Genomic DNA, 15574 nt, shown 5'->3' with positions numbered 1-15574 from the left:
GTAACAAACAGAAATTTATCCTCTCACTATCTAGTAGGCTACAAATCCAAATTCAGGGCATCAGCTCCAGGGGAAGGCTTTCTCTTCTCAGTCAGCTGTGGAGGAAGGTCCTTGTCATCAATCTTCCCCAGTCAAGGAGCTTCTCAGCACAGGGACCCAGGGTCCAAAGGATGCGCTATGCTCCCAGTGCTTCTTTCTTGGGGGTATGAGGTCCCCCTGTCTCTCTGCTCACTTGTACATCTCAAAAAAGATTGGCTCAAGACACAATCCAATCTTGTAGATTGAGTCCTGCCTCATTAACATAACTGCCACCTATCCCACCTCATTGACATCATAGAGGTAGAATTTACAACACATAGGAAAATCACATCAGATGACAAAATGGTGAACAGTCACACAATACTGGGAATCATGGCCTAGCCAAATTGATACATATATTTTTTGGGGACACAATTCAATCAATGACAGGTCACCTTGTAGCTAAATAACAAATTGGCTCAAAAAATAAGGAATATCACCTGTAAGTACTGTGCTCCTTTAAAAATCACCTCTATGAGACTGAATGGTCAACAATTACTTTAAGACAAAGATGAGAATATAAGGGGGCAGGGAAACTAGATTAATGGAAATGGCAAAACCAGAAAGGAAATAATGAAAATGTTCAGGAGTTGTGAAGAATATAACCAATGTCACCGAACCACTTGTGTAGAAAAATTGTTGAATGGGAACCTAATTTGCTGTGTAAGCTTTTACCAAAAGCACAATAAAATATTATTTAAAAAAACAACAAAAGAGGAAGTTACGGATATGACACTACCAATAAGGACTTGTGAAGCTAAAAAGAAGAATTCTAAACTACCAATAATAAAAAAATGAATTTCGATCAACCACGTGAGAGTAACCCTGGTAGTGTAGTGGTTAAGTGCTATGACTGCTAACCAAAGGGTCGGCGGTTTGAATCTGCCAGGTGCTCCTTGGAAACTCTACGGGGGCAGTTCTACTCTGTCCTATAGGGTCGCTATGAGTCGGAATCGACTCGACGGCACTGGGTCTGGGTATGTGAGAGTAAAAACTAAATTATCTTTTTAGTCTCTCTGTAGAAAATGTCATTACAAAATCATTGTCTTATGAAGAGGCAATCAACAAGATTTCTCTTCACAGATATTGCAAGAAGGAGGAGGGAAGCTAGAATAGAATATAGAATAATGTCAAGCAATAAAATAAGAACAGTAATTTGTTATTTTTCTGGATTGTGTGACTTCTTAGTATTTTTCAACTTTATAAACTTTGTTGTGATTTCTTTCTCATTTTATATAAATATTCAATTTCAAACTTAAAAATTTATTAAAGAAAAAATTTAGTCCAGGTAGTCCCTGAGTTACATCAGGGTTCCATTCCAATGATTCCATCATGAGTCGGTTGTAACGTAAGTTGAGTATCTCTTTTGTTTTTTAGTTTTCATTATTATTGCCTTTTATTATCAGTGTCCTTATAAATCATAACTTTGAACATCTGCAAGTAAACACTTGAGAATGATGACATCAACAAATTATGCACTACAACATTGTGTGTAGTACATATTACTAATGATAAGATGTACAAAAAAAAAGTCAGAAGTGCAATTTGTTGTAACTTGAGTATGTCATGTGTCCGGGACTACCTGTACATTAAAAAAAAAAAAAGCCAAAACTGTAAAAACCCATTTCCACTGAGTAAATTCCGACTCATAGTAACCCTACAGGACAGAGTAGAACTGCCCCATAGGGCCTCCAGTGAGCTCCTGGTGGATTCAAACTGCCGACCTTTGGTTAGCAGCCGTAGCTCTCAACCACTACACCACCAAGGTTTCCCAAAACAGCACTGTAATAAGTGCTGGAGGCAATATTCTCTGACGGACGCTAAATTAGTGGATGAAAGTTTGAGGAGAAACAGGACATTTGCATAGTCTTAAAGTTTCTCTCCCAAGATATTCTTTAATTGTAAATATCAGTTACAGCAACTTAATCAAGTGATAAAGAGTAATATCACTGGTAATAAGACATATCAACATAATGTACCACCTGATACTATACACTGAGAAGGAGACAGTATATAGTGTCTATAGTAGTAGTCTCTTTTTTTAGTGGCTTAAAATAACACTTTTATTATCTTGCAATTTTTGTTTTTTCATGGATCAGCAATCTGGGCATGGCTTAGCTGGATCCTCTGCTTCAGGGTCTTTTGCTCCACTACAAAGTCTCAGTCCTTGTTGTACTCTCTTCTGAAGTCTTGACTGGGGAAAGGTCCACTTCCAAGTTTACTTACATCATACATAGATGTTGATAGGATTCAGTTCCTTTTGGGTTGTTGGACTAAGGCCCAGCATTCCTCAATAGCTTTTGGCCATAGGCTGCCCTCTGTTCCGTCTCTTGTAATCCTCCCCAGCATGGCAACTTGCTTCATCAAAGCCAGCAAGAGAAAGACTACTAGCAAGACAGAAATCGTAATCTTTTGTAATCTAATCACAGAAGTCATATCCATTCAAAGTTGAGGTATTGTATTGATTAGAAGCAAGTTATAAGTCTTGCCCACAGTCAGGGGGAGGCCATTACACAATGATGTGACTACCTAAAGGCAGAGATTGTGGGGATTTTCTTAGAGTTTATCTGCCACAGTGTTCCATTTATTTAACTATCCTTTTATTAATGAATACCTAGGTGGTTTCTAATTTTTTCTCTAATATAAACAGTGTCATCGTTTTTGAAGTGAGGTCTTTGTGAACTGGCCCAAGAATTTTCTCTGGAAAATATTTCAAAGTGGAATTTCTAGATCTAAGGGCAAACAGCAGTGTGTGAATGTTGACTCTTTTCTACCACCCTCACAAACACTGGGCATTTAACAATTTGTTTAGTATTTTTCAGAACTCATATCTCTGAGTTTGTAGTTCTTTGATTCTTAATAAGGTTGAGTATATGTTCACAGTTGTCAGCTATTTGGTTTGGCTACCAGAAACAAAAACCCATTTCTACTAGTTTAAGATTTGAAAAAAAAAAGGAAGAGGCTGTTTTTTTGCAAGAACATAGAACACAACTTCATAAACAAATCATCACATTGCTTTCTGAGAGATGGAACACCGTTCATCCCAAATCTTGGCAGCCATATTCTTCTGCTCTCTCTCTAGAGACCGCATCTCTGCTTCTCTCAGCCCATCTGCTCCACTTTCTTCTCCTTCCTTACTGATCAGATCCTGTTCTTACTCAGAGGAGTATGCTTCCTCATAGCTTTCTTTTGGTTTGCAAATTAAAACATATCCATTATGAAAAATTTAATTAATGTAGATGTCTATAAAGTCAAATGTGAAAATTTAACTCTACCCAGTCCCTTCTCTCAAAGATATCAGCAATGAAAAGTTTGATGTGTATCCTTCTAGGTTTTTTTGCCCTATGAATGCTGCTGCTAATAATGACAGGTTTGACAATAGTACTGTATTTATGGTAGACATTAAGATTAGGGAAGCTGGGTGAAGGATATATGGGAACTTGCTGTACTGTTCTTACAACTTGTCTGTAAGTCTAACATTATTTCAAAATAAAAGCTTTTAGAAGTGATTTTAAATATTATCTTCATTATTGAGGGGCTGTATAGTGTTATGATTAAGAATGTGGACTTTCCAGTGAGATTACTTGGACTCTAATCCTGCCCTCGCACTTTTTAGCTATGTGACTTGAGTGAGTCACTTAACCTCTCTTTGCAACTCAGTTTCATCATCTAAAAAGTGTGAGGATTAAGTAAGATAATAATGTAAAGTGCATAGGTTAGTACATGTTACCTTGTCAATGCTGATAGAAAATAAAATTAGAATGAATGTTTAAGATAAAATAATGGCCCAATGTTAAGGTTCCATCTCTTAGATCCCATGGATGTCTGCTTTGATGAAAAATTTTGAGAAGCACAGTTCTAGATGCATAGGCCTAGAATTTTCTCTCTGAGTTACAATTCTCAGCCCTTCTAATCAACTATTGAGGGGCCTTCCACCTCCTTGGAGGCCCCAATAGGATTTAAGCCTATCAGGAAAGTAGCTGCAGTGGCTAACCAACTTGTTGGCATTCCTTAATATGCATTGTGGGTACACATATGTATTGTACATTTGCTACTATTAGTGCCTTTTATTCAAGGATTGTGCATCTATCTGGTGGGTGTTTAATGGCTATGAATTGCTAATGGTGATGTGTGTTTTTATTTTATGCCAGGACTTTGGGATTTGGGAACGTGGAGACAAGACCAACCAAGGTATCTCAGAATTGAATGCCAGTTCAGTTGGAATGGCCAAGGTAATTTTATTTGCTTATTTGTATCAAGTATTGATTAAGGAAGACTGGAACACCTTTGACAGTTGCCATAGATAAAGAATTAAAGTGAATGTGGACCATCATTAAGTTAAATGTTCTTTTAAATCCCAGTCAAAATTCAGATTCACCCATAGAACTATGAATATGTAGGTGAAAACTTCTTTCATAAACTTCAGATTTGTATATCCCAACTGTTTTTATAGTACCTCTCTACTGATATGTGCCATAAGGACCTCAAAAAACATGTTAAACTAAACTCATCATCTCCACTATTACAAAAACAAAGAAAAGGAGACTCTTACTCCTTTCATATACCCATTTGATAAAGCTTGGTATGAGGGAATGATCTCTGAGTCTTCCATTCCCCTCACTCTTCCTTCCTCCTCCTCCTCATTATCATCATTATTACCTTTCCACTTGGCTCCTTCTTTCCATTCCCACAGCCACTGCCTTAACTCCATGTCTCATCTTCTCTGGAAATACCAAGAAGGCATAGAATACGATAGCAGAAATAGGATCAAACATTTATTGTGATGATAAATATGCATGATTTAAAAACAGGAATGGGAAAAATCAGCCATTGGAGGGATTAAAAAACAGAAAGATGGGCAAAGTAAAGTCTGGCAGACAAAAAGAGCAGGAGAATTCAAAACAAAAATTATTACATAGAACAACAAAATTCTAACTCACCAAGAAGACCAGACTTACTGGTCTGACAGAGACTAGAGAAACCCTGAGAGTATGGCCCCCCTGGGCACCCTTTTAACTCAGTACTGAAGTCACTCCTGAGTTTCACCCTTCAGCCAAAGATAAGGCAGGCCCATCAAACAAAACAAGACTAAATGGGCATGCCAACCCAGGGGCAGGGATGAGAAAGCTGATAATGGGGAGCCCAAGGTTGAGAAGGGGAGAGTGTTGACTCATCACGGGGTTGTTAACCAGTGTCACAAAACAATATGTGTATTAATTATTTTTTGAGAAACTAATTCGCTCTGTAAACCTTCACCTAAAGCACAATAAAAAAGAAAGAAAGAAAGAAAACGTATTACATAGAACAAAGAGGACAAAATGGGGCAAGATAGAACTTAAAAAGGCACAACCCATAATGAGAAAGTCTGGTCTGGAATGTAGTTTCAGTGAATATAGAGCAAAATATGTTAAATATATGAGGCAAAACAAATAAAATGGGATAATTTAACAAAAAACATTGCCAGGCAATCAAGTAGATTAAAAATAAGATCATAGAAAATTTGAACTATACAACTGTCTTAGTCTGGGTTCTCTGAAGGAGCAAAACCAGTGAAGTGTATATAGATATATAGAGAAATTTTTTCAAGGAAATGGCTCAGACAATTGTGAGGAAATGACTCATGCAGTTGTGGGGGCTGTCAAGTCCCAAATCCATGAGTCAGGCAGCAAGCTAAAGACTTCTGGCACGCTGAAGCCTTTTGCTGGTTCATGTAGTTGCAGTGGCTGGTGGATCCAAAATCTGCAGGTCAAGCAGCAGGCTGAAAGCTTCTCTTGTCCCGAGAACTGGAGGTCAGGGGATGAGAAGAAGTGCAGGATCAAAAGCAAGCAAGCTTTGCCAGAACATCCATTGATATACTGGAGTTAGGCCCCACCCCCAAGGAAACTCCCCCTTTTAACTGATTGGCTGCTCACATCAGATCACAAAATGGAAGATGATTACATAGTGTTTGCCAAACCACTGGGAATCATAGCCTACCAAGTTGATACATAGCAATAACCATCATAATAGTTAATATGGTTAAATTATTAAACCTATAAAATGTCCTCTAGGCAAATTTTTTTAATGTTTTTTAATTATAAAAACATTAAAAGTGGTACAGATATTGTTTATTTTTAAAAAATGAGATCATACTATACCTACTTATGTGTATCCTGATTTTTTTAATTTTTATTATTTGTTGTTTTCACTGAACAACATAAGTATCCCTCCATGTTATTTCATACTGATAAATCTAGTTCATTATTTTCAGTTTCTGTATGCTATTTAATAATTTCCGTATTAATGGAATTATCTCTATTTTTTCTTTTTTACTATTCCAAATAATGCTTTAATAAGGATCCTTTTCCATATATCCTGGTGAACTTGTAGGATAGGTTCCTAAAAGTGGGACCACTGAGTCAAGGGATGTACACTTTAAAATTGCCTTTCTAAATTTCCTCCACTATTTAACACTTTTCACCATCCATATATGAGAGTTCTGCTTTCCTTAAACCCTCACTAGCTGTGGATATTATCAATATTTTTGAATAATTTGACTTCAAACAATTTTTTAATCACTGACACTTCTTTTTTACTTTTCATTTTGAAATAATTTCCGACTTAGAGGAAAGTTTCAAGAATTGTACGAAGAAGTCCATATACCCTTCACCCAGGTTCCTCGCTTGTTAATGTTTGCTTTGTTTCTCTCTCTCTCTTTCTATATATACATGCGCATGTACACTTATTTTTTTCTGAGCCGGTTGAGAGTAAATTGTAGACGTGATGCCCCATTACTCTTGAATACTTCACTGTGAATTTCTCCAAAGACAGTCTTCCATAACTATGGTATAATCATCAAAATAAGGAATTAACACTGATATTACATTACCACCAAATCCACATATCCCATTCAAATTTCTTTAATTGTCTTAATAATGTCACTTTTAGCAAAAAAAGAAAAAAAAGTTCTCGTGATTCAGGATCCAATCCAGGATAACATCTTTCAATTAGTCTCTTTGTTTTCAGCAATCTCTTTAGTCTCCTTCAATCGGGAACCATTCTTCAGGATATGCTTGTATTTCATGACTTTGGTATTTTTTAACAGACCAGTTTTTTTAATAGAATATCCCTCAATTTGGTTTTGTGTGGTTTTTCTTCATGATTAGATTCAGGATATATATAGTTTTTGAAAGAATACCATACAGGTGATGCTGTATCCTCAGTATATCATCAGTAAGCACATGATGTAGATTTTGTCCCATTATTATTTTTATTATGTTATTGTGCTTTAGGTGAAAGTTTACAGAGCAAATGAGTTTCTCATTAAACAACTAATATACAGATTGTTTTGTGACATTGGTTGCCAACCCCATGTTGTGACAACACTCTCCCCTTCTCAACCTCGGGTTCCCCATTTCCATTTGTCCAATTTTCCTGCCCCTTCCTGCTTTCTCATCTTTGCTTTTGGGTTGGTGTGCCCATTTAGTCTCATATCCATGGCTCAACCACGTGTGTTAAGTTTGTTCCACAGGCATGTCAAATCTTTGGCTGAAGGGTGAACTTCGGGAGTGACTTCAGTACTGAGTCAAAAGGATGTCCGGGGGCAGTACTCTCGGGGTTTCTCCAGTTTCTGTCAGACCAGTAAGTATGGTCTTTTTTGTGAGTTAGAATCCTGTTCTACATTTCTCTCCAGCTCTGTCCTGGACCCTCTATTGTGATTCCAGTCAGAGCAGTCAGTGATGGTAGCTAGGCACCATCTAGTTGTTCTGGACTCAGTCTGGTGGATGCTGTGGTAGTTGTGGTCCATTAGTCCTTTGGACTAATCTTCCCCTTGTGTCTTTGGTTTTCTTCATTCTCGTTTGCCTCAAATGAGGTGAGACCAGTAGATGTATCTTAGAAGGCTGCTCACAAGCTCTTAAGACCCCAGGTGCTACTCACCGAAGTAGGGTGTAGAACATTTTCTTTATGAACTATGTTATGCTTTTTGAGCTAGATATCCCCTGAGAAGATAGCCCCCAGGCCTCAGCCCAGTAACTCAGTCCCTCAGGGAGTTTGGGTGTATCCGTGAAGCTTCTGTGACTTTGCCTTGGTCAAGTTGTGCTGACTTTCCCAATATTGTATACTGTTTTACCCTTCACCAAAGTTACCACTTGTCTATTGTCTAGTTAGTGTTTTTCCCTCCCTATCCCTTCCCTACCTTGTAACCATCAAAGATTGTTTCTTTCTGTGTGTAAACATTTTCATGGGCTTTTATAATAGTGGTCTCATACAGTATTTGTCATTTTGTAATTGACTTATTTCACTTAGCATAATGTTTTCCAGATTCATCCACATTGGGACATGTTTTGCAGATTCATCATTGCTCTTTATCATTGCAATGAACACGGGTGTACATATGTCTAGTCATCTGACAGCTCTTATTTCTCTAGGATATATTCCTAGGTGTGGAATTGCTGGATCATATGGTGTTTCTATTTCTAGCTTTCTAAGAAAGGGCCATATTGTTTGCCAAAATGGTTGTACCATTTTGTACTCCTAGAAGGAGTGCATAAGAGTTCCAGTCTCCTCACAGCCTCTCCAACATTTGTTATTTTCTGTTTTTTCAATTCATGACAGTAATGTCGGGGTGAGATGGTACCTCATTGTAGTTTTGATTTGCGTTTTTTTTAATGGCTAGTGATTGCAAGCATTTCCTCACGTGTCTGTTAGCTACCGAAATATTTTCTTTGCTGAAGTTTCTGTTCATATCCTTTGCCTATTTTTTAATTGGATTATGTCTTTTTGTTGTGGAGGTATTTAGTTTTCCTATAGATTTTACAGATCAGACCTTTGTCAGATATGTCCTACTCAAAAATTTTTTCCCAGTCTGTAGATTCTTCTACTACTCTTTTGGTGAAGTCTTTTGAGGAGCATAAGTGTTTAATTTTTAGAAGATCCGAGTTATCTAGCTTATCTTCTGGTGTTTGTGTATTATTAGTTATGGTTTGTATCCTGTTAATGCCTTGTATTAGGGCCTCTACTGTTGATCCTATTTTTTCTTCTATGATCTTCACAGTTTTTTGTGTTTTTTTTTTAGGTCTTTGGTCCATTTTGGGTTAGTTTTTGTGTATGGTGTGAGATATGGATCTTGTTTTATTTTTCTGCAGATGGACATCCAGTTTTGCCAGCACCATTTGTTAAAAAGGCCGTCTTTTCCCCATTTAATGGACTTTGGGCCTTTGTCAAAGATCAGGTGACCTTAGACCGATGGATTTACATCTCAGCTCTCGATTCTGTTCCATTGGTCAGCATGTCTGTCATTGTTACCAGTACCACGATGTTTTGGCTACCGTAGCTATATAGTAGATTCTGAGGTCAGGCAGTGTGCGGTTTCCTAATTTGTTCTTCTTCAGTAATGCTTTACTTATCTGGGGCCTCTTTCCTTTCCATATAAAGTTAGTGATTAGTTTTTCCATCTCATTAAGGAATGCTGTTGGTATTCGGATCGGGATTGTTTTGTATTCGTAGATTGTTTTGGATAGAACTGGCATTTTCACAATGTTGGGTCTACCTATCCGTGAGCATGGTGTGTTTTTCCATTTCTGTAGGTCTCTTTTGGTTTCTTGCAGTAGTGTTTTGTAGTTTTCTTTGTATCAGTCTTTTACATCCCTGGTTAGATTTATTCCTAAGTATTTTACTTTTTTTTAGGGGCTATTATAAATGGTATTGCTTTCCTGATTTCCTTTTTGTAATTTTCTTTATTGGTGTATAGGAATCCAACTGATTTTTGTATGTTTACCTTGTATCATGCTACTTTGCTGAATCTATTAGTTCCGGTAGTTTTCTTGTGGAGTCTTTAGGGTTCTCTACGTATAGTATCATATCATCTGTGAATAGGGGTAGTTTTACTTCTTCCTTTCCAATTTCAATGCTCTTTATTTCTTTTTCTTGCCTTCTTGCTCTAGCTAGAACTTCCAGCACAATGTTAAATAGGAGTGGTGATAAAGTCATTCTTGTTTTTGAATGTTGTCTTTGATCACTTTATTAAGGTAGTTTCTGCCAGATTTTTCCACTCTAAAATTTCTATTTTTCTGTGTATTTTTAGGTCTTAGCTTAGATGTTACTTTCTCTGGGAAGCTTTCCAGAACTGTCCCCTACCTGCAGGACTAGGCCAGGTCTGTCTCATAATTGAGGAACTACAGATAACTAATAAATATTTGAAAGAAAATTCAACCTTGTTAGCAAGTTAATACAATGAATGCAGCAGATACACTATTTTTTTGTATCAAATTAGTAAACTATTTTAAGGTAGTACTTTGCATTAAGGAAGATACTGTCATACACTGCTGATGGTGGTTATTTTAGTATAACTTGCATGGGAAGTAATTTAGCCTTATGTGATAGTGTTAAAACTTATTCATACCCTTTGACCTAATGATTCTACTTCAGGGAATTAATACTTAGGAAATAATTCAAAATGAAAACAGATAATCCTGTTAGTTTAACAATGTTTATTGAGAGCCTACTATGTGCCATGCTGTGTGCAAGGCATTGGTGAAACTAAGGTGAAAAACACAATCCCTGACCTTATGGAATTTGTATTCTTAGTAAGAGATGTTTATCAAAGCTCTGTTCCTGAGAGCGCAATATTAGAGGAACCCAAATTTCCAACAATTGGTAAATAGTTAAATATATGAGAGAATATTATGCAGAAATAGTTTTTGATAACATAGAGAAACACTTATGCTATAGTGTTAATTGAAAAAAGTTAGATACCAAATCTTGATATATACAAATACGTGTAGAAGATCTAATAGGGAACTTAAAAAATGTGAACAGTGGTTGTTTTGGATGGCTTTTTTCTTTTTGCATATGTTTCTGTACTTTCAAAATATTTTACAAGGATTTAAGTTTTATAATCAGAAAGTATATTTAGAAAAGCAAGAAATTAATAAAGAAATTCTATCTAAAAATATAGAAAAACATCCTTTGTCTTGGTGACAGATGATTTGCATCTTTAAGTCAAACACCCATAGTGTCTTTTATGGAAACTCAGCTATGGGGCAACATCTAATGGTTGTTGCGTTAGTATCTTCTAGCCGTACGACTTCTAGGATTTCTTACACGTTGGTATCTTTCTTGGTGCTTCCCTGTCAAAAGAAAATGGTTTATGATAAACTCATCTGTGCCATGTGTCAAATTGATTGGTGCTTCACTCGATAGTGCTACATCTCCATCTTACGAACTCTATGTCTAGGACAATATTGGGTACGAAGGAAAACTCAGAGACCCCTGGGGGAAAAAAGTAACGCTATTGTATTTTCTTTTAAGTATATTCAAAAGTAACATCATGTGCATTGATGAGATACTGGGTTACAGGGAGAAGAAATTTTATATGTGTGTGTCTATACCCTTTACACACACACACACGCACTCATGTGTGTATATAATATATATTTCTAATGCTGAAATTATGCTTTCCTTCTTTGCTCCTCACAGGCAGCCCTGGAAGCATTGGATGAACTGGACCTTTTTGGTGTGAAAGGTGGGCCTCAATCGGTTATCCACGTCTTGACTGATGAGGTGCAGCACTGCCAGGTAAGAGAATAATGGATTGATTATGTTCTATCAAATTATATTCTTATTCAGACTCAGACTTAGCATGGGATTTAGATTAAGAAATCCTGAATAAGAGTATGTCATCTGATTTATTACCATGTATCAAAATATGTTTTATCAATATCCTATATTGAGATAAGCTTGATATAGCATGGGTTATAATGTAGATTATAGTCCTGTTTTCTAAACCGGTGTTATAAAGGTATCCCACCATAGCACATGGAATCCTGCACTGCTATCATGCTATCTTCATGAGTATCTCCTTTTCTAAATATACAAAAAAAATACAAGGTGATAAATTTACAGTGCTTTTCTTGATAGTGGCTTGGAAACATTCTCACATCTCTGGTTGGCTCTAGGGTTAGACATTTGGAGATTAGACTGTTTAAGTGATAAATAGGTATCTTCAGTTTTGTTTAGGGTTACTCTTTGTATTTGAAAGATTAAAGCTCATCTCATTCCTGATTCAAGATACCTGTAGTGTTCTAGTGAATATTATAACTCACCTTTTAATTTTGAAAACACAAAATTTTATGTGTCAGAAGAATAGGAGCTGAGCCTTCCCCATCCTGCTTCTCAGCAGCTCCACGATCTCTCAATTTTATGCTTAAATAGTTGCAATGGAACAACATGATTTGGTTGGGATTATAATGTTAGAGTGTCCTTTATCCATTAGCAGCTGTTTAAGCATCGGGATAGGGAAGCATTGATGGCAGGATTAAGATCATGATGACTTACAGAAATAGCTAGTTTTCTAAGCTTTGGGTTTTCATCAGAATGATCCTCTTCCATATAAATCTTTCGAAACTGAAGCTGTTCATTTATAATCCCAAGGTATTTACTAATGTGCCACATTTGACTTCATTTCTCTTAGTCTATTCTGAACTCGATACTTCCCCGGGCTTCAACATCCAAAGAGGTTGATGCTAGTCTACTTTCAGTTATTTCCTTCCCAGCCTTTGCAGTAGAGGATAGCCAGTTGGTAGAGCTTACAAAACAGGAGATCATCACCAAGCTTCAGGTATGCTCATATATGTTTTCTTTTCTGTGGAACTGTGACTTTAAGGGGGAATTAGAGTATTTTGAGGTCTTGACCATGACCTGTGTCAGTGATTTAAAGAGCCATTTAATATTTTTAATTGTCCTTTTATAAATAGTTTCTTTTAAACCCTATCTAAAAAGGTGTTAAAATGCCTGTAGTCATTACTGGTAGGGTTGCAAAATGGTATAGCCACTTTGGAAAATAATTTGGCTCCCAGGTAAGTATACTACAGAAATGAAAACTTCTGTTCACACAGAAATATGCATGCAAATGTTTATAGATGCTGTCTTAGTTATCGGAAACCCTGGTGGTATAGTGGTTAAGAGCTACGGCTGCTAACCAAAAGGTCGGCAGTTCGAATCCACCAGGCGCTCCTTGGAAACTCTATGGGGCAGTTCTACTCTGTCCTGTGGGGTCACTCTGAGTCGGAATCAACTCAACAGCAGAGGGTTTTTGGTTTGTCTTAGTTATCTAGTGCTGCTATAACAGAAATGCCACAAATGGGTGGCTTTTATAACCAGAAATTTATTTTCTCACAGTTTAGGAAGCTAGAAGTCTGAATTTTGGGTGCTGACTCTAGGGGAAGGCTTTCTCTCTCTCTTTGCTCTTGGGGAAGGTCCTTGTCTCTTTTTGGTGTCTGTTTCTTGGTTCCTTGGAGATCTCATGTCTTGCCTCATCTCTGCTTGCTTGGTTGGTTGCTGGTTCAATGTGCTCTTTTATGTCTCAAAGGCAACTGACTTAAGACAAACCCTATACTAATACTGTCTCATTAACATAACAAAGAAAACTCATTTTCAAATGGGACTATAACCAGAGGTGTAGGGGTTAGGATGTGCTATATATATTTTTGGGGGGGGGGGCATAATTCAATCCGTAACAGAAGCTTTAGTCGTAATCACCAAAAACAGGAAGCCGTCTTCAACAGAGGCCTAGATAAACTGCACTATATCCATACAATGGAATAATACTCAACAATAAAAAGGAATGAGCTATTGATCTAAGCAATAAAATGGATATTCTTAAGTATATTTTTCTTAGCGAAATAAAGCCATACCCAAAAGTCTACATATTGTATGATTCCATTTATATGACAGTAGAAATGGAAAAGCTGTAGGGAGAAAAACAGAACAATGTTTTCTAAGGTTTGTGAGGAGAGATTATGTATAAAGGAATAGCACAAGAGAATTTTGAGTGTAATGGAACAGTTCTCTGTGAAACAGTGCTGGTTGACACATGATCAATGCATTTGTCAAGATAATGGAGCCATATACCATAAAAAGTAAATTGAAAAAGAAGGGGGAATTTTGGGGCAATGGTGGCATAAATATACCATCATTCCAACCTTCCTGCACAAATACAACAAGGAAATGGTGCTTGGCTTAGGGGAACTCTGAATCAGGGAGCAGGGGACAGCAGCGGGGAGCTGCAGACAGGCAAAAATCAATGAATCATCAAGTCACAAATTGTCTCCCACAATCCCTACCCCACTCTTCAGCCACAAGGGCTACTGGCTGCTGTGAACTTAGGATGCAGTGCCAGCAAAAGAGCCTGCTGCCCTAGCCACAACACCCCCCTGCCTGTACAAAGACACAGAACTCCAAGCTTTTACTCTAAAGTCAACGAGGCGGAACTCCCTGGGGGCCTGTTTGAAGCATGCCAGCACCTCCACTACCCAGACACTATCAGCTACAAGACGGCCACAAATTGCTACAGAAGGCCAGTTTGGTGGAGTCTGCACCCATAGTCAACACTTTACCTGACTCCTTGTGCACCCCGTAGCTCAGGTGTCAGTAACCAACAGGGCAGAACTCCCAGGGTATCAGCTTGGGTCTGCCTGCTCTCCTTTCCTGTTGACACTGAGGAATGCTGACTGAGGCTGCTGTGTGCTAGGAAGCAGGCGTCTTGAGTGGAGGCTACATCCACAGCCAACCTACTATGGGATGGGTTCTGATATTAAGAAGGCAGACCTCCCGGGGGTCTGTTCAGAGTGTGACAGACCCTCCCCCACTTGGTAACTCTTGACTGCTGGACTAATATGAACTCCTACAAAGGTCTCCTACAGTGAAGCCAGGAGGGGGGTCACCTAAGAGGAGACTGCTCCCCCCACCACCACAGGGCCACCGGAGCTTTGAAACCAACAAGACAGATCTCTCAGAAGTCCTTCTGGAGAGTGCCAGCTCCTGTTCTTCCTGAAACAGAGGAAAGTTGGCCTGTGCTGCCTGCCCCTGAATGCCAGCTCAAGTATAAACCGCCCCCACAAAGCAGGGAAGGAAGCCTTGGGCAAAACCAAAGGGTGGCATCCAGCCCCCAAGAGGGCTCACTGGATGTGGGTTTTTGAGTGAAAAGTGGTTGCAGAAACAGAAGGGAAGGGAATAATAACCAGAGAGAGGACTATGCCGCTGGTGGATGGATTGATTAGTGTGTGATATCTCACCTGAGTGACAGTGCCACCTAGTGGATAGATTGGCCACAACATGTTCTCTGGTGTTTTGGGGAGACATTGAAAGTTAAAAACCAAGATCTGGAACTTTCGAATCCTAATTAAACCAGGGAAGGAAAGGGAGCTATCACAGAGAGGGAGAGGGAATAAGAAAAGGCCAAAAGCTCTGACTGCCTAGGTGGTTTTTTTTTTTTTTTTTTGCAGAAAATAGTGCAGGCAAGACACCAAATACTGAGAACTGAGAAAGTTATCACCCTCAAAAAATCCAGCGCCCCAACAAAAAAATCAGATGGCACACAAAGAAAAGAGAAAGGATAGCCCATCTTAATGAACATGACAAAGGGAGTGAAAGCACACCTACAGAAGACAAAATAATGAAAAGAATGAAAGACTATAATACAACAATGTTAAACATAATTAAAGAGTTAAGGGAAAAC

The 15574-nt window shown here is 38.0% G+C and overlaps 1 protein-coding gene across 7 annotated transcripts in view; it reads left to right on the top strand.

Moving 5' to 3' along the window:
* Positions 1-15574, top strand: part of PHKA1 (phosphorylase kinase regulatory subunit alpha 1) — a 201148-nt gene that overhangs the window by 35424 nt on the left and 150150 nt on the right. For all 7 annotated transcript variants that reach the window (XM_003412723.4, XM_010592713.3, XM_003412722.4 and 4 more), the window contains 3 exons: positions 4230-4310; positions 11536-11634; positions 12530-12676. In XM_003412723.4, coding sequence (XP_003412771.1) covers positions 4230-4310; positions 11536-11634; positions 12530-12676 — 327 coding nt within the window. The remainder of the gene's footprint in view (positions 1-4229; positions 4311-11535; positions 11635-12529; positions 12677-15574) is intronic.

This window comes from Loxodonta africana, chromosome X, assembly GCF_030014295.1.
Source record: "Loxodonta africana isolate mLoxAfr1 chromosome X, mLoxAfr1.hap2, whole genome shotgun sequence".
Taxonomy (NCBI): Eukaryota; Metazoa; Chordata; class Mammalia; order Proboscidea; family Elephantidae; genus Loxodonta; species Loxodonta africana.
Note: the sequence above shows the minus strand (reverse complement) of the source record. Positions and strands in the feature narration are given on the sequence as shown.